This window comes from Pungitius pungitius, chromosome 5 (genome assembly GCF_949316345.1).
Source record: "Pungitius pungitius chromosome 5, fPunPun2.1, whole genome shotgun sequence".
Classification (NCBI taxonomy): Eukaryota; Metazoa; Chordata; class Actinopteri; order Perciformes; family Gasterosteidae; genus Pungitius; species Pungitius pungitius.
Genome location: NC_084904.1, coordinates 11,121,484 through 11,140,702, shown reverse-complemented (window position 1 = coordinate 11,140,702; position 19,219 = coordinate 11,121,484). Strand labels below are relative to the sequence as shown.

At 44.2% G+C, this 19,219-nt stretch overlaps 1 protein-coding gene across 16 annotated transcripts in view; it reads right to left on the bottom strand.

Moving 5' to 3' along the window:
- Positions 1-19,219, bottom strand: part of LOC119224963 (ankyrin-1-like) — an 80,075-nt gene that overhangs the window by 3,651 nt on the left and 57,205 nt on the right. For 6 of the 16 annotated variants that reach the window (XM_037482470.2, XM_037482477.2, XM_037482476.2 and 3 more), the window contains 23 exons: positions 19,072-19,164; positions 18,891-18,963; positions 18,712-18,732; positions 16,862-16,982; positions 16,602-16,680; positions 15,721-15,833; positions 15,416-15,640; positions 15,176-15,330; positions 14,773-14,984; positions 12,794-12,998; positions 12,488-12,584; positions 12,112-12,340; positions 11,895-12,023; positions 11,701-11,820; positions 11,517-11,601; positions 11,258-11,332; positions 10,818-10,949; positions 10,469-10,621; positions 4,761-5,418; positions 4,277-4,625; positions 2,502-2,585; positions 2,084-2,236; positions 755-853 (listed from right to left, as the gene is read on the bottom strand). In XM_037482470.2, coding sequence (XP_037338367.2) covers positions 782-853; positions 2,084-2,236; positions 2,502-2,585; positions 4,277-4,625; positions 4,761-5,418; positions 10,469-10,621; positions 10,818-10,949; positions 11,258-11,332; positions 11,517-11,601; positions 11,701-11,820; positions 11,895-12,023; positions 12,112-12,340; positions 12,488-12,584; positions 12,794-12,998; positions 14,773-14,984; positions 15,176-15,330; positions 15,416-15,640; positions 15,721-15,833; positions 16,602-16,680; positions 16,862-16,982; positions 18,712-18,732; positions 18,891-18,963; positions 19,072-19,164 — 3,633 coding nt within the window. In that variant the 3' untranslated portion in view covers positions 755-781. Of the gene's footprint in view, positions 1-754; positions 854-2,083; positions 2,237-2,501; positions 2,586-3,079; positions 3,784-4,276; positions 4,626-4,760; positions 5,419-5,445; positions 8,608-10,468; positions 10,622-10,817; positions 10,950-11,257; positions 11,333-11,516; positions 11,602-11,700; positions 11,821-11,894; positions 12,024-12,111; positions 12,341-12,487; positions 12,585-12,793; positions 12,999-14,772; positions 14,985-15,175; positions 15,331-15,415; positions 15,641-15,720; positions 15,834-16,601; positions 16,681-16,861; positions 16,983-18,711; positions 18,733-18,890; positions 18,964-19,071; positions 19,165-19,219 lie in introns of those variants that run through there. The other 10 variants (XM_037482471.2, XM_037482479.2, XM_037482472.2 and 7 more) reach the window with 9 other exon arrangements.

Sequence of the window (19,219 nt, the reverse complement as noted above, 5' to 3'; positions counted from 1 at the left end):
GGAAATGCGCCGATTTAGCGAAAACTCATAAACTATCCATAGAGCAGGTCACATGCAAGCAGGAGTAAGTCAATGCAAATTTGGCAACCTTCCCCTAAAATTTGGGCTCAGACAGTACTTCATCTCAAGTGGTCTTTGCAACATTACAACAGTAAAACAGCACATTAGTTTTGCAGAAGCATTCAAGACAAAAAATGGTTGGCAAAAGTGGTTTGAAATTTAGGTGTGAGTTGCTTGATATATGAGTAATCTCAGAAATGTCAAGGACACGCACGCACACACACACACACACACACACACACACACACACACACACACACACACACACACACACACACACACACACACACACACACACACACACACACACACTTTGTAAGATTTCTTTTAGCCAGTTGTTTTGAGTGCACACTGTGCCAACCCTTTTTCCAGCTAGTCATAGCATGCAAGAAGAAATAAAGTGACCTTATTTTGCATTTAACACTCACTGAAACTCCACATATTGTAATCCATATATATGGTATATTAGACAGACCCTAAAAAACTGTGGTCGCTGAATATTTTGAGATTTTATTTTATTAATTTTAATAAATGACGTTTTTTAAACTCAAAGTTTAATTGATTCTGTGTCAGTATCACATTAGATGTCATTGGTGTTACATTAAAGGTTCATTCCGATGCATTTAACCCAGAGAGACTGGATTAAATGGTCTAGCCCACGGGTCAGACGAGGCGCTATGGGTCAGTCCCGTACCTGCAGGGACGCAGCACTCTGTCTGCCTCACTGCTTAACTCTCCGCAGACTGGCACATTTCACTATCTGAGCACCCTTCTTCACATCCACAGTATCGGGCTACATCGGGGGGGGGAGGGGTTGGCAGAAGAGGAGGCGTGAGGATTGAAGAGAGGTGGGATAACAGATTGAGGAGGTTGAGGGAACATTAGTATGGGAGGGTAAAATAAAGGAGACGAGGAATGAAGAGAAATATGAGGAAGGGAAAAAACAATGGATAAACAGATGAGGGAAATATAGCGACAATGAAAGAAACAACAAACAAACAGGAAAAACAACAGATATGAGATGAAATGTGAGGAACAAATAAGTGACGGAGGGGGGGAAGACGGGGAAGAGGGGGGGGGGGGAAAGAAATTATGCATAAACAGTCAAGCAAAGACAGAAAAGATGGGTGGCAGTTGGAAAGACAGTTGAACATGAGAACACATCAGAAGCATTGACAGTATTTGGGATTCAGATTAGATTATTATTTTAGATTTCTTGATATTGAGGACGGGATTTGACCACAGAGACTTTACACAGTGACTTCCTAATATTCTGAAGTGTCTCAACGTTTTGAACGTTAATCCTCTGCTGCTTCCTGCTGGTAAACAAAAGGTAATCTATAGTAAATTATATTTGACCAAGCTCTGATTCAGAGTGTTGCAGGTTTGAGTGATACAGAACACAGTAACAGTTGAAGGACTGTCAACTTTAATGAAGGCAGAAAAGGCAAGAGTCAACCAGTGAGATAACTCCCATAAATATTTAGCCACTCACAAGGAGCCACAATCATTTAATTAAGTCAATATTATGCAAGAAGAAAACAATGATAAGTTTAGTTGCGGCTTAGTGATTCAAATGATGATTCTCTGAATGGGCCAGTGAACTGTGATCAATAACAGCCCCAGAACAAAGTGCACTCATACTGTATGTTCCTCCTGCATGCCGAAGAATAATATTTCAGGTGAGATTAATGAAACAGAAGGATCAACCAATTAACCAACCAAACTTTGCACTCAGTGCTTGCTTGTGATTTAGGACCAAAACAATAAATCAGAGCCCTTGCTTCTCAGATAATGAGGGCATACCCACATGAACGGTGTTCTCAGCCTGTGGTAGTGCAGCTCCTGCAGGTTTAGCTACTCAAGGACCGCTGGGAAATCCCCGGGAAAAACCCCGATTAGAGGAGACTCCCGAGCTCACTGCAGCACATAGCGACCTGTTCACCATAAACTAGCTGCTACACGGGTTTGAATTAAACCGGCCCGGGTCAGATGGTCAGCTGTCTGCAGATCAGAAGCCCACCTTGCTGCTTTCCCGGCCCAGGATGGCGTAGCTCATGAACTGCTCAGCATCAACCTCCAGCTCGTTGGCATCCTGCAGAGAACCCTCCAGGCTCCCCTCTTGCACACCCTCCTCACCTGAACCCTTCCCTCTGCGCACAACCTTACGCACAATCTATCACGTACACACATTTAAAAAAGAGGGTGGGAGAGAGTATGGATGGAGGCAGATGGTGGGAATAAGGCAGTGAAAAGACAGTTGGTGAAATATATAAGAACTAACATAAAAATATATGTATTTCGGTGTCAGTGTATCCATAGCAATGTCAGATGTGAATAACTTAATGGTTTTTAATGTAATAATTATAATAATTCTGTTGAAAACAATCTGCAGACCTCAATTTACAAATACAGTGTACAGACATCTGGTGGAGGCTGACCTTTTTTGTGACGATGTTACCATGTTCATCGGTAAACTGTTCTTCGCTTACATGCTCTCCAGGAAGATCTTCCACTTCATCGCCCTGTGGACAGAAAAAAAAGATATTATCGTCTAAAAGTTAGATAAGCGACTGTGATAATACAGGTTAAAAAGCTGTCACTGCAGTGTCATTACTTAGCAGTCGAAGCAGACAAACAACACAAATGTGAAGGGGTTGTTGGAGTGTTGTTTGCTGAACCACGTGAATCCGTGAGGGTCAATGCTGTTATGGCCTCTAATAATTCGCAGCATGTCTACAGAGCTTTTCATAAGCTCAAAGAGACACAAACAAGTCCACAAGGCTTTTTAACTACATCAAATTAGTGTAATATGAATTACAATTTCTTATTGATTCAAATAATGTTTTGTCATTGCCACGAGTCAATCCTCACTGCCACAACCCTGTCAATATCATTTACCCATATCAACACAACCCTATTGGGTATCACACTGTTTCCGCCTCGAACTGTATTTTCTCCATTGCTTCCCCTGCCTGCAAATATCTGCTCGACCGTCCTCAGCCCCCTTTCTCTGTACCTTGAGGATGACTCTGCGGCGGACCACTCTGGTGGTGAGGTTCTCCTCTTCATCGGCCACTCCCTCCAACTCGCCAAGCTCGCGATCGAGCTGGACATGTATGTAGGTGAGCACGGAGCGCACGGAGCCGCTGGCTATGTGGAGGACATTCTGACAGCTGATGACCAGGAAAGCCAGCAGCACAAAGCTGAAGAGGAGTTCGGTGAGCAGGGCCCACATTGGCCCGGCAAGTCAACACAGCGCCACAGGATAACACACTCCCTCTGCCTTCAGGGGCTCCTGTTCCCAATGCGGCGCCTCTTTCTCTCGCGGCTGACCGAAAAAAGGCAACAGCTGCAGCCTGCTGCTTTCTGTCACTGGTTCGGTTTGTTTCTTTGTCTTTCAGTTCATGTCTGTCTTCCTTTAGCTGAAGCAGTGAGCACTTTCCTGTGTCTTTGTTTGTTCTCTTTCCCACCGTCACGTCAGTAGTACCCACTCAATGACATGAATTCCAAGCAAGAGCAACCTTGGGAGGCTTCTATTCTCGCCTCTCGCTCTCTTTCTGACCATGTGATCTCTGGGCTTTAAATACCTATGGCTTCTCCAGTGGAGCTCTGTGTGCTGTGGTAAGACCACTAAGAAACCTGTTCCCCTGACTCCACATCCACACAGCCAAGTAGGACTACAGCAAAAGTGTCTTTATGCAGACACAATTATGCAGCACAGCATCACACTCCATCCAAATGTTAAAAGCTACAGTGTGACTGAGCCAAACTACAGGGCTCCTTTCTCACCAGTGTAAACCACAGACAAAACGCAGCTAGCCCTAAAAGCAACTTTCTGTTTCTGCTCCCTTATAGTTTCAAGGTTGAGATTGCCCTTTACAGTGTAATGTAGTGGTGTTGTGCCAGAAAGGTAACACGTAGAAATCATCTGGGTGGGGGCAGGAGAGAGGGGGGGCAAGTAACATGAGCGGGACTGTGAGAATGCCTGCTATATCTGGCCGGATGGCTGATGCCCATCTTGGGCCCTAGAGTCAGTTGCGTGATTGTGTGTGTGTGTGTGTGTGTGAGAAAATGTTGGATGAATGTTTCTAGGATACATCGTGAATCATATGAAGCACATTTTTTTGTGGAAAGAAATTATTTGGGCACTTTATATTATCTCTACAACTGATAAGATCCCTCTTATTTTGCAAGGGCGGAGTGATACACTCACCTGGCCCTTCAGGCGCACATCGTCCCAAGCTGTCGGCTCTGGTACCCTGTGCGGGAAGCCCAAACCCTTCTCAAAAGGCTGGGTCCCTCTGAAGTGACCCCGTAACATCTCGGAGTGCCCCGTGTCCCTCACAGGCTGAAGCAGGGCCTCCTGGGACACTCGGGACAGGTCTCCATCCACGGCGTTACACACGGATGATATCATGGTGTCCATGGTCTGCCTGGGGTTAAGCTGACTGCCCACCCAGGCCTGTGTAGGGTCAGGGACAGGGATCCACCCCGGGCCTGTCTGCTCCTGCAGGTAGGAAAGGAAAGAGCCTCCGCCCCCTCCGTTTCCACCATTACCTGACCTGTAAGGAGAGGACACATCAATGCTGAGGTAAATGTCCATCACATGCTTACGCCAAGGAAAGGTAACTCATCATTTGTATCAAATACCTAACAAAAACACGTGACGTCACCCGAGAAGAAAGGGTCCCACTTACCTGTCTCCATTCCGGTCTGCTACACAGCTCAGACCGGGTGACTCACTGAGTCGAGCATACACCCTTTGCTGTCCTGCAACAAGAGAAAGCCCTTCCTCTGAGCCCGTCCCTCCTCCTCCTCCTCCTTCTCCTCCTCCTCCTCCTCCAGCTCCATCTCCACCAGCCGTACTGGTGACTGCTGACACCTCCGAACTTGCATGTGACCCCTGACAATTGTTCAGCCTGTTAAGATTCATCCCAGCGATGGTGCCCCCGAGCGAGGCTGGCGTCGCAGTGCTGAGTGAGTCAACGCCCATCTCTGAATCGTCTTCGGGAAGCTCAATGGAACCACTCAGCACCCCACCCCCTCCGCTGGCTGCGCTGGCCTGACTGGCCGGCCGACCCAGACTTCCATACGGCAGCCCCAGGAGGCCTTCTGAATCGTCAGCATTGCTGCACTTAAGCGAGGAGTCCTCCACGGGTACCAGGGACGGGCTGTTGCCTGAGGGCCACACCTGAACATCAGACATCTCCATGAGGGTGTCTTCTTCTGTGGTGGCAATGGGAGCACAGTCCAGACTGGAGACTTCCTGCCAGTAAGGCTCAGCGCCCAGCGGGGAGGGCAGGCTGTACTGCATGGAGGCCGGCGAGAGAAGCTCTTCCTGCGCGAGCCCATAACCTGGAGCGAGACAGAGAGAGGCACACTGACTCCCGGGCCCCCTCGCCTCGCTCCCCACCTCACCCCCACAGCACCGGGACCTTGGGAGGGGGTAAGTGCCCCTGCCCAGGAGCTGGGCGTCTAGGGGGGAGAGTAGAGGAGGCGGAAGGGACAAATGGGGAAGGAGAGAGGGGAGGACCAAGACAATAGGAGCTAGAATAAAAGGGGCAAGGAGCTTGAGACAAGAGAGCAAGGGCAGCTTTAAGAGGGTTTGTCAAGCTTGATCAGCCAGCGCTGACTGTGAGAGCAGCAGCAGCGGCGGCAGCAGCAGACACATTGGTTTGGACCCAGAAGTAACTGATGCTGCTCTGCCGGCTGCCACCTGCAGGGAGACGGACAGGAATTACTGCCTCTGCCCTCCAACCTGGGGCCGGGACACACACCTGTCCGGCAGGGACACACACTTGGCCACACGTACACATGCCACAAACACACTTGCTCACACTCACGCCTCATACCATCACTCGCAAACACTCTGACTCAGATACGCATGCATTCAAACCCACTCAAAAAACAGGCAGGTTAATATTGTTTTCAGGCTGGATAGCATGCACGCAGGCAATCTCAAGCGCTCCTCTCACACACTCACGCTCACACACACCAGCTCAATGCATACTTGAATATTTATCATGACGCAGTAACTATGAGACAGCTATATAAAAACATAGTACTGCTGATATTTATGCAAGCACATATACAGTATTCTTGGTTTTCCCTTTTGCTGCTGTCTCAAACGTAGACTTTAATGAATATCTTAAGTCCAATTATATAAATGAGTAAATCTGCACAACCTTAGCGTGCTGTGGACTCAGGTCACTCCTTCAGCTGTTTGAAAAACCTCTGTAACTCTTTTGTAAAGGCAGACTTGGCATTGATATTGATAAAATTACTTTATATGCACAAAAAGAAAGAGAATGCCCTTTTACTGTACATAGAATGTGCCTTTTATTCATCTTGATCATACGGAATGGATTATTCTGTTAATGAACAACTACCATGGAAAACAGGTGAATAGTTTGAAGTAAAACCTTCAATGAATGGCAATGTAGGTAAAACAAAGTGTGAGTGGCACTATGATCGACACTCTAAAGGGTGTTATCAAGAAGTACATTCCCCAGAGGATGAAATACGATATGTAATGCAGAGCACACAGTATGTATATGAGAGCAAGAATAGGAGGTGGTTCGCCTTCTGCATGAGAGAGAGAGAGACTCTGTGAGTGTGTGCGTGTGTGTGCTGTATAGTGATGAGGAAGCGTTGCAGATCTGCAGGATGTAACTTGATTCATGGTTGGCAGTGCTGCTGTTGAGTACTGCTGAGAGTGCAGGATATATTTGTGACACCAAGTGGCCAGAAAGACCTCTTGTCCTACTTTCTCCTTTCTCTCTCAGCGGCTGTCAGTTGTCTTTATAGAATCATAAATATATATATTTATATATATATATATATGTATATTTATATACATTTGTTTTTTAGCAACATGCTTTCAAAGTTTAAAAGAGTCTAAGAAGGTATCTTGACATCAGTTGTTGATGAAATATTTGATTGTCCCACCTTAACAATGAAGATAATGAGCCAAATGTTGCATATTAGTTTCAAATCCTCATTCCTTGTTGATTTAGGTGACATTTTGGGGCCGCATTTACAAATGTATGATCGTCCTTTGGCTTAAGTTAAAATGCTGAATTAAATTCTATAAGTACTACAAGCTTAAGCAAAAACATTTATAACCGTAATAATAGCATGTCAATCTAATAACAAATAGCAAAACATTAAACTAGGAGGGATTTATTGAACATGTCTATTGTCTACGTAACAATTTGAGGTAAATACTTGCACCACATTCTTCAAGTAATTAAGTTGCAGGATCAGGTGTATTTGAAATATGGTGAAAGTGTGAGTTTATGACACTATATCAAGACCTGAAGTCAGTCTCACTTTTTGTATGTGACACCAAACACACTACACAATGCTATGTTGCTTATGCTAATGCTAATGCTAATGTTTTTAGTTTGTCATAAATTAAATCTGTTTGTCAGCCCTCTCTCTTCATGTTAGAAGAAAAAGGAATGATTGTGAAGGATGCAAAATAAAAAAAGGAGTGTGGAAGTGTGAAATATTGTTATATATAAGTTATTGCCTGACCCCGCTGACAGGAAAAGACATGAATACAGAAAAACAAATCAGCAAAGCTCATATAAAAATACATGGAAAGGAAAAATACTAATTTTGTCCATATTCTCAAACACTGATACACGGTCAAATGTATATGGAGAACAAAAAACAATTAAATATACCCACAATATATAACTATATAACTATACACTCACACAGACACACTCACACAACCTTAGACAATGAGGACGATTACATCTAGTGGAGGAACAACATCAAATTGACCCCCGTACGACACTCACAAAGACACTGGAACACGTATGGTTATATTAAATATGCTATCGTATTGACAAAATCTACATAGAATCAGTGACATACAAAACAACCACAACATTCATACATTAACAAAACAGACGCAAGTCACAGTTCACAAAAAAGGTCTTAGGCCTTTTTTCTACCCCTTTCGGACGGATCACAGAGGACGAAGAGACAGACTGTCGGTCCATTCTCGGTACGCATGCCATGCAAGAACTCATCTGTCAAGCAGCGTTAAGGGCCAGTGCAGTGTTTGATACATCATCTCTAACTAACCAGCGCTACACTCCTGCCCCTCATCCCAGTGTCTCCATGCAAACACAAGGGGGGATGAGCGATGACCGTCAGCCTCGTGCACATGCAGACAGGCAGGAATGCAGGGGGAGTGGGGATGGGTAAAAGAGAAAAGAAGAGCAGCGAGAGAGGTAGAGGAATATAAAATAGGATGATGGTCACAGACAGAAAGCAAGAGAGAGCGAGGGTCACCTCCCCCCTCCCAGTGGGTGCTGACTACATAGTCTGTGTGAGGGGTATCGGTCACAGAGCGGACACTTAAAAAAGGTGGGGTTATCAAGAGCACAAAAAAAGAGAAAATGCACAACTAGTCGCAAAAAAAGAAGAAGAAAAAAGATAAAAGATGTGGATCAGAGGTCAACATGAAGTTGGCATGAGGTCAGAGTTCGGAGAGGAGTGAGAAGGGAGAAGAGTAGGACGGCTAGGCTGCAGATGACATGTCCAGAGAAACACAGAGAGAGGGACAGATTCACAGGAAATGAAAACAGGGCTCCCAAAAATGACATCCATCATTAGCCCTAAAGAGATTCAAACTTCTCCCCATGCAGCCACAGGCAGAGAGAATTTCAATTTCCTCTTACAAATGTCTAAAACATGAGGCTTCATCTATCATAAGCTACAGTACATCTTTCCTAACCTTGAAATGATCTTGAGCAAACCTTCGACAAAAAAAGAGTGGAAGAAAGCTAGAGACAGAGAGAGATGAAATAAAGACTGCAGTGAAGCCCATGGCTCTCCTGTGTAATAGACTATTTCAATAATAATCACTATTAGTGGAGTGATCCTGACATTTGGGGATAATTGATCATTTGCTTTGGTTGCAGAGACTTTGATGAAAAGAAACTCTCATACTTGTACAATAATTATGAAGCTTGCGCTGCCATCCGTTTAGCTCAACTCTGCATAAAGTCTGAAAACAGCTGGCCTGACTCTCTTTGAAGTTAAAACATCCACATACCGGCCCTTCGTAGTACAAAAATTAACTCTTTACTACTTGCCATGGAACTAGCTGAAATGATTTACCGTACAGACACTGCTGTCTAAAATTTCCAATTATTGGTTTAATATTGTCAAATAAATAAATATGTGAAAAAAAACTAATTAAAATTCATGATAAAAAAATAACAAATCTAATGCATAAAGACCAGTTCTGGTTGTACAACTTGATCACATGGCCGTCAGGACACACTTAATCTGGATATTAAATTATAAACCTTTGGAAACCATTTAGAAGACACAATATTCAGATATTCAAAATGCCACCAGGACATCAAAGCGGGAACGGCCTTTGGGAGGCAGGGAGCCAGACAGATAGACAAGACAGATACATGTTTATCAGATTCACTGCAGCTGTGATCTGAACATCTCCCTTTTCACTCTTTGACCCTCATGGTCGTATCTCGATGCATTGTTACATCTCTGGGTATTGCTCCAGTTTTCACGGAGTAGGACCTGTCACCTGCGAGACTGACTCATCGTCTGCACTGGGTGCAGAGAGGAGACGTCATTTCAGTAAAATGTGGAGCTCACCAGTCCAGAGGTGAAAATGGAGTCAATAAGATGTACGGTATGCATGTGTGACGGGAACCATGAGGAAAAGGAGTAAAAGACTGAGGACCGACAATTAGTAAGGTCAGTTAAGCTAGGTAACACTTATTGTATGATCAACGGGGACTAATCATGTATGACGATATATTGTTTTATAGACAAAATATCACTCTATAATATTGACCGTCTAACTTTTAAAAGGGCCAAACAATCATAATTATGGGAAAATACTGACTGATCTGATTATTTGACAAGATATCAAAAAATAACCACAATGCCAGTAAAAAAACATTACAATAATTGATGTTTTACTAATATATGTGGAGAGTGTTTTGCTCAAAGGCTATTCCAGGATGCTTGAACACCTGAATGAGTCTTCATTTAAATCATACTTTTTTGTATACTTCACCTCCAACCACATTGAGGGAATACATGGAAATATGTTTAAATAACCAAAAGCACAACACAGGTTGTAGCACAGTAGGAGTGTCCTGAGTCCCTCTGCATGTTGCCTGCAAAAGTGTGGTGAAAAGTGTGTCCTCTTCCATACACAACAGCATCACGCGGAAGAAACAATAAGATGTGAGAACAACAGAGATACTTTGGAGGGAGACATACTTCCTTTGCCCTCAGCAGATATTAGGGGGGGGTAGGATTGTTTATTGGAAAGATGTCTCAGGGTCAAGACAAAAGGCTTGTGGGGAAGGGGCTGCAATGTGGATTTGGGGAGGGAACTTACCATTCGTCATACTAGGGGAGACGTTGTCTCTATTGTTCCGACGCCTGCTGAAATCGCGGGAGCCCTGCCTGGTGGGCTGGGGCGGCTGGCCCTCCAACATGGTGACTATGTCCATACGGTCAATACTTTTCAGAGCTGCGTACAAGCTTTCCACTGCAGGGAAGACGTGTGAAAGAGAGACACAAGCAAGGTAAAAGAGAAGGAGGGGGCAAAGGGGGAGGGGGGGTCACAGGACAAACGGCAAAAGAATTACAACAATAATGTGACTTTGATGAGGTTAAAAAGAGATAGATAAAAGGTATAAGTGGACGACAGAAATTACCAACAACCTCAGATCTCGCATACTCACTCTTGGCCCTCTTGCCCTCGCGGGTGGCCCAGAGGTTGAGCAGCGCAGAGCTCTGCTCCAGCAGCGAGTTAGGATTCTCCACACGTATCTTATTGATGTCATCCACGCTGAGCTGAAGCTCGCGTGCCAACTCTGTGAAGAAAATGAGAAACGCAACGCTCCCAGAAGTGAAGGAGATGTTCACATCATTTCACCAGTGTGGGGCTGTTATGGTTCACGCAGTCTTGAAATGGTACTCTGCTTCACAATTGCTCTGTCCAAAAGAGACAGAACAAACAACCACGGCTCTTGGCAGGAAACAGGAAATAATTAGTCTCATTGGCTGGATGCCGTGTTAGACCTTAACCAGCTGAGAGCTAGGCAGGCATTTCAGACATAAGGTAAACATGGATGGTTAACAGCAAATATAAAGCAGATTCAATATAATCGTGTTCACCCACCAGCCCAGCTCAGCCCCAATTGCTCTGCTATCACAGCCATCTTCAACTCTGTCCTCTCCATGGCACTCATTGACGCTGCAAATGAGACTGATATTTAACATCATCAAATGGTTGTGCATTTGTTGTAACGCTTATGCTGTATATGGAATGTAACTTAAAATCACGATGAAAAACAGAATTGCCCTCACACTGACTATTACATCATCAGAAGTAAATAAGCACACAATCATTTACAAGTGGAGGGGTGAGAGCCTCATACCCATGGCAGGTTCATTAAGGGCGCTGTATCTTTCTCTTAAAGCCAGCGGGGTCAGAGTTCGCCTCCGGTCTTCACTTCCAGCGGTCTGTCAGTCAAAAGCAGACAACTATTTAGTCTGACATATCAGGGAAAATCACTGTAATTACATATAATGGACGTCCCTTGTAGCTTCAAGAGGCTTCACCTTGATACATGGAGGCATGGTGATGTTGAGGTTACAGAGCACATGTTGGTTCTCCTCATATTTGGTGGACTTGCGCAGGAAAGACAGAAATCCCGTGTGTTCTTTACTGCTGTCTCTCACCTTAGACACAAGGACAGCAGTGACAACCTATTCACACGTGTAACTTGGAGACGCAGAAAGATGAATGGCGATACCTTAACAGAGACAGGAAGTCGATTATCTCTGAAGGCCTGAAAGCTGAAGCATCGAGGCTGCTGGGTGGCTTTCCTCACGGGAAGCAGATTCCCTGAGCACTCCAGGTGAAGCGGCATCCCCTCCATCACCTTCAAGACAACTCACAGGCCTTAGCGTACGGCATGCTCGCAATGTACCACGGTCGGTGGAATGCACCGCTCTCGTCTCTAGACTGACCTCTATATCTCTGCTGCGAGCCACCTCTGTGAAGTTCTCATGCTGTTCCAAGGTTTTATCCATCTTATCGTCGGTCATGCAGTAGCAGCGCAGGCGGCCCTCTCGCTGCTCATTCATCTTTGCAAACACCACGAACTTGGCCATGTAGGGTACGGCCGACAGCTCTCTGTAGAGCAGGTTGGCGAAGGAGACGGCCTCCGCTGTACGAGGACAGTCTGCGAGCCAGAATCTGACGGGAAACAGTGGCGCGTTATCACAGAACTGAACATACAGGATGTCAGCTTAGTTGTTTGCGATATTCATGTCAGATGGAAAAGAATGACATGAAACCATATGGCATAATGGCGGAAATATGTATGTTGCCACCTGAGCTTACCGTGCTGAAACATTGGTGGTGAAACTGGCACTGTCTTTAGCGTACACAAGCTTGGTGGTGCCTGTAATGTCTTCCCATTGAGCCGGGGCTGTGCCGCCTGGAAATCATACCGAAAGATGAAAAGGGCAAACGTGTTAATCTGGCTTTAGCAAAGGTCAGTCTCACAGTGCTTGTATAATACCAGAGCGAATACTTTTTTTTACATCCAACGCTCCTCTTCGCCACGGAGGATACCGCTCCAGTCGACACAAAACATACTCGCACTTACTCACCACCCACACAAGTCCCGGTCGCGGCATGCAGTACCTATGACGGAGCAGAGCAGACGCAGACTGGTGGTGTCGCCCTCCCCGGAGTCTCGGGGGCTGTCCCTCCAGGACGGGGGCAGGGGTATGCACAAGCCGATGGGCCGGTGAAACTTGCGTCGCCGCGGCTCCACGGTTACCACAGGGCTAAAGTTTGCCTGGTTACCCAGCAGCTTGGCAACCAGCTCATCTGGAACTGGCTGAGCCTGGGGTCGAACGTAAATGATGGAGAGAGAGAGGGTACGTAACACGGACACAGGTTCGATGATGTGGTTTGAAAATAGTTTCATTCATCAAGGTTATGGGATGCAGGTAGAAAAGAGACAATGGAGGATTGGGTGATGGGGCATTGGATGAGGAGAAAGGGGTAAAAGAAAGGACGACCGAACACAGGGGGAAATTAAAAGTGAAGAGAAAGGGAGAGAGAAGTTCACAGTAAATACAATAGCTCAGGGTTTATATAACACATTTGAAAAGATCATTGCAGCACAAATTTGTCGGACTTAATTTTTTTTATTGTAAAATGTAATCATTGCATTAACATGAAGCTTTTACAATCATTATAACAAAATTAATGTCAAAGAAAAAGGCACTGGGGTTCATCACAAGGCCGTTCATGATATTATTACTACAAGAACCTTTAAGTTAAACAGATTTGTTACTTTCGTTACGGTACTAGTGGTAAACATGTTAGTTCACAATACATCTTTAGCTTATATTTAATTAATTCATCCATTTTTGTAGGACAGGCAGCATAGGGTCTATCAATAAGTTCCATCTACTTTTCATTTTAGTTTACTGAAACCGGTTCTGACATTGGAATTATATTTCCATCTGATAATCCAATTTCAGAAATTGCTTAATCTACATATTCATCAAGGATTTACAATTAGATTAAAATAGTGTCAACAAAATTAATGCAATTGCCGCCTTGAACAACTATACAATTGACACACTTGAATACTGTTTAAAAACTGATGGTGTTTTGTCAAAATTAAATCACATGCAAAAAGATCCAACGTCAGCCAAACAGAGAGTGGTGCATACTTATAACAAACATATCTACTGTAAATGACCACGAAGGAGGAAAAGATGTTTTAATGTACCTTTTGTTTAGAAATCAATATAAAGACATCTGCAAACTGAGATTGGTAAAAATAAAATGCAGCACTATGGCTAAAATGAATCAAACTGATCTGATGGTTGTAATCTGTTCTAAAAATGTCCACTCCCCCATATTCTGATTTTAATCCTACAGTTAACAGTACAAGGTTTCATTAATTGTTTGATTTGACACTCCATGGACGATGAAACTAGATGCTGATGCGATGCATAAGTGGTAAGATATTTGAGTCCGGTGAAATAAACAAAAAAGGTGATCTCGTCTTTGGTGTGAATGGTTGATAAAACATCAGAACTTGAAAAATGGAGCTGTATCCGCTAGAGGGTTAAAAGCCTGAATAGACTCAAACAAGGTAAAGATAATTGTAAGAGGTTTGAAGATCAGGCGCTCAACAGGACAAAACTCCAGTTTATCTAAAAAGCATATTTCCAGAAGTCGATGATACTAAAACCCCTGACAAATTGGACAAATCTAACATCCTCGCAATATAAGATTGCAGAAGAGTTCCTATCAAGTATCGTTTGATTTATTGTACCTAAAGAATATATCTGAAATTAATTAGTTACATACGGTGAACACAGGACTTTGCCAGTGATATAAATACATTAGTGAAAAAGACATCAGGGTTAAAAAAAACAATAACACATTAGCTCTAAATGAGTAGGTCACAGTTGTATAAAGTGCATGCACTATGTCAAACAAAAAGGTCCTCTAAAATTGCATGAAAGCAAATTAAAACAAACAAAAGAAATGGTCATTCCAAGATCCGTACATTGAACATGCTTTCTTGTCAGGCAACACAGGCATTAACGATTCTGTCTTTCTTCTCCTTCCTTCTCCTTATCGTCCCACCTCACCTGCAGCCCCAGGCGGACTCGTTTGGTGACTGCCGTCTCAGGGAATGATGCCTGGACCAATGGCACCAGTTTACTTGACAGCAAACCTCCTTCGGGCCCAATAAGGTCGCTTTCTTGCTGGACTCGTGATACAACAGCAAAGTAAAGAGGGAAGTCTGTGGAGATGATGCGACGGATCCGCTTCTTCCCGAGCTCCTCTTGACTTTCTAATTCTGAGGAGTTAAGAGAGTAATAGATTCTTAAAAGGAGGTCCTGACCAATTGGCTATCGGGACACTAACTTTTCAAGGTCAATGCCTGATGTTAACCAATGGTTTCTGCCTCACCAAGCTACACAGCATTGATAACTGCGCTCCAAATGAATGCATGAGGGTCAGCCAGAGACCGAGCATATGAACGCTTACCCTCATCCATCCCGTTGAGGATTGTTTCCAGCACCTCGTCTCCGTAGCGATTGCGATGCTCTTTCCACACTGAGCCATTCTCACTCCTCAGCACCACGAGCTCCCGATCACCACGACCCAGAGCAGCAAAGTGGGGGATCTCCACAATCACCGGTCTGTCACACATCGCACATGGAATTGAACGTGAACAAACGGCGCACTGAAGGCCGCGGCTATTCCCAGTTTCAGGCGCTTCCTCACCCCAGGAACTGCATCCCGGCCGGCCCCAGGGAGATGATCCTGCTGGCCAGCCCCTCCCCCTCCACCAACGGAGGGGGGCTGGTCAGCTTCTGCGGCTTCACCAGGCGGCAGGTGATACGGGTGGGAGCCGCGCAGGTCCGCGGAGGTATGATGACGCGCAGGCCGTTATGCCTGCTGCCTCGCATTGAGCCGCCTCGAGCGTCGACCATGAAACTGACCAGGAACCTGTTCGTGGCCAAGAGTTGTCTTTAGTGCTCAAATCAGATATTAAACCCTGATTCAGTGGAATGAAATGTTTTGCTGACCCTGTGTGTATAGGACTGGCGACTGGGCTGACATTGTCGGACGTCTCAGTCGCCGGGCTGCTGGGGATCAATGAGTCATCATCATATTCTTTGGGCAGTGGAAGCGGAGTGTGCTGCAACGGCAGATCAAAAGACAAAATGTTCATGACATTTGCAAAGGCCACTTCGTTTAGCATAATGCTTCAACTATACTTACACCATCAACTGTTAAAACGGAGATGAGATGCACTATTTTTACAGTGGATATGATGAACACACATCATTAACCTTCCAAAGGCCTCGAAGGAGGGATTCTCATTTGCATTATCATGTAACAACAGCAAGTATGAAACTACAGTAACTGCATCATTTTAAAGTTGTAATCAAAGCGCTGTCAGGTCCATGTCTGTTATACACAACCCTTGAAAGTGATCAAATGTATATCATTAAGCATTAAGGTTCATTTATGACCTTGGAAAAAGCACCTCAACCATTAACTCAGAGTTCACGTTCTATATTATTTTTTTAAGCTTTCAACTGCATCTCCCAGACTTACTCAGCAGATGGATGCTGCTTAAACATTTTGAGGAAGGTCTAATGAAAGACATTATAAAGTTGCATTCTAGCCAATGATTCCATACTTCAAGCCTGGGTGTTGTGGTTTAGCCTATGATAGAGAAAGTATTTTCTTTAATGTTCGTTTAAGTGCACACTATATTTGAATCTGTGTCCACAGCAGCACTTCGCTTTGCTTTTCTCCAAACTGAGGGCGAGCTGGCCGCTGTCCAAATTACTAAATACACTGACTATGGAAAAATCTTAGAATCCAACTTCAACACACCCAAACAATCCCTTTAAATGCTTTAGTATTTTACTCATGATGCTCTGTAAAGTAACAGTACCTGATCCATCGCGTGCTCTTTCAGGATAACGGTCTCTGGAGAGACTCTGGGGATCCTGGGAATGGCTGGTGAGTAATTCCTGGTTCATGGAAAGAGAAAAAAAACACAAGTCAGATCCAGGAATTTCTTTACATCTCCTCCCAAGTGCTCATCCCTGGTGTCTAGTGGGTGTCTATGGTGCATCCCCTTCTATCCATCGACCTATTAGCCTGTGACTAGCAGCTTGGCTCTCTGCTGTTGCCCTGCCCAGACCCCCTTACGCTGTGCCCAGCCCTCTCTCGTACTCCAGAGATTTCTTTGGGGAGAGGAAATCGTCATCATGGTCTTTCAAGTCATCCATCTTCATGTACCTGGCCCCTTCTGTCCCCAAGAGCTCCTCTCCTTCAGAGAACAACATGGCAAAGAGAGAAAATAGACGATAGTCAGGTTGGTGAGACAGCCCAAGGGAAAGAGAGAAAGAAGAGAACACGATTGTCAACCAGAGGTTAGAAGGGTTCGGGCATTAAGTCTAGCGAGGTGAGACGATGGAGACGATACTCTTTACATTTATCTTCATACCCCTGATCACTGGCAGAAAAAGAAATACAGCCATTTGACCTAACACCAGCAACACAATCAGGTAGAAAGACAGGAGCGATACAGCAGGTCACCGGGTCAACCCTTTTCATTAAGGACCACTAAAACAGTACTACATTGAAATAAGAGAGGACGTCCGACAAATATAGTTTACAAAAACTTCCACTGTCAGTTTCAACAGAATTATAGATGTGCACAGTGCACTTTCTCTGTGGAGAGCATGCATCAGCATTCAATCCAAGACGCTTCTTTAATAAACAGCTATGGAAGCAACTGGAAGACTTAGACATCAACTGTCTCAGAGAGCAATGCATGAGGAGGTCTGCTCTAGAAGGCAAACACAGACAATTAGAAATTAGCCCACTGCAACACATACAATGATCAAAGTACAAGCTGTTCTCCTTTAAACGTACGGTACACCTTTATGTGAACAGAGGTGGGATACTTACCCCCTAAAACACGCAGTCATTTTCAAATTATTAACCAGAACGGAGTCTCCCGTGTGTATTCATTTGTAACCACAGCTTGTGTGAGTTGCCGCTCTGTACAGGTTGTGGGCCCAAGGGAAGAGGTAGGTGTCGTTACTATAGGTTTGATTGTCCGGGAGACATTTTTAATTTCTTACGGGTTAAGTTTGTGTCCTATACTATTTGTATGTGTGAGGAAAAACTGCTGTGCATGTTTGCAACAACACACAGGCAACGTGATGAAACCACCAGATAAGCCGCCAAAATCATTTCACCTTGACATGCGCATCTCTGCTGGTTTCTATTTCTAGAGCTTAGGTGACAATGTGTCAGTAATATTATCAGGGGACTAAAAAAACATAATGCTGGTTGTAAACGTCAAGCATTTCATTTTAAACCTATATTTTTTCGGGGGGCCAGAAGCAAGCCCCATCAGGTAAAATCCCTCAACGATTAAAGTTACAGTCCGCTAAACCAAAATAATGAATTAAAATCCTCCATAAGCTACCGTACAGCTGAAGGTTTATCACATTGACTCCTTTCAGATAGATATAGTTATATGAACAAAAGTATTGAGAATAGAGTTTTGCAATGATTGGTTCCCGGCTAACAGATTTAAATACATACACAGCTGAGGACACACATTTCAAAGCAATGAAAGCGCTGCACAATTTCTAACTGCTAATGTGCCCGGAGAGATTTTTAAATATGCCATTACAGATTCAATCTGTAATCATTCTTTGAAGATAATGGATCCGATACCCATGGCTGTGATGTGTAGACTGTAACTGGCCACATAACATAGAGGAGGAAAAAAACCAAACCTGGGCAGTTAGAGAATGAGAATGTTATTGAACGGACACATTCAGGTTACAGACATGGATGCTATGTGTGCATGCCGATGAGAAACCAGAGCCACCATCACAGTGAGCGCCACTACAGAGGGAACGAGAGAGAGAGAGGGAGGTAAAGACGTAAAGATTGAGAGAGTGAGCTTGAAAGGGAGCCACGCACTTTAAAACATCGACCTATGAATGCCGCAAGAAGAAAGAAAGAGACATTCATACCTAATGTTAGCTGTGCAATTCCTGAAGAAGGGCAAAAGGAATTAGGAAAAATGAATATTTATGTAAACATCATAAAATCAGCCGCATAGACAGGAAGTAATGTTTAAATGACATCAACATAGACGAGTAAACATTGTTTCCGACTGTTTTATGTGATTAACAATAAATCCCTTCTCTACCTTCATCCTCAGACACGTCCAGTATTTCATCCACTGTTTCTGGGAAACTCATGCGATGTTTTTCAGTGGTCGTCTGCACAGAAGATTAGATCATTAAAGATACAACAGTGAGTATAAACCTCTTTTTCCATATGATTAGCACGCCCACTTATAACCAGTGTAGTGTTTCTAAACTTCTCACCATGGAAACCGTCTCTTCAGTGACGAGCTTGAGGACATCAATCACGGAGATGTAGCCCAACCTCTTAGCGATGGAAAGAGCTGAAGAACCATTCTAACAGACAGAAAGGAGCAGTTTAAACAGATCTCAAAAGAAAATGAAATCCAAT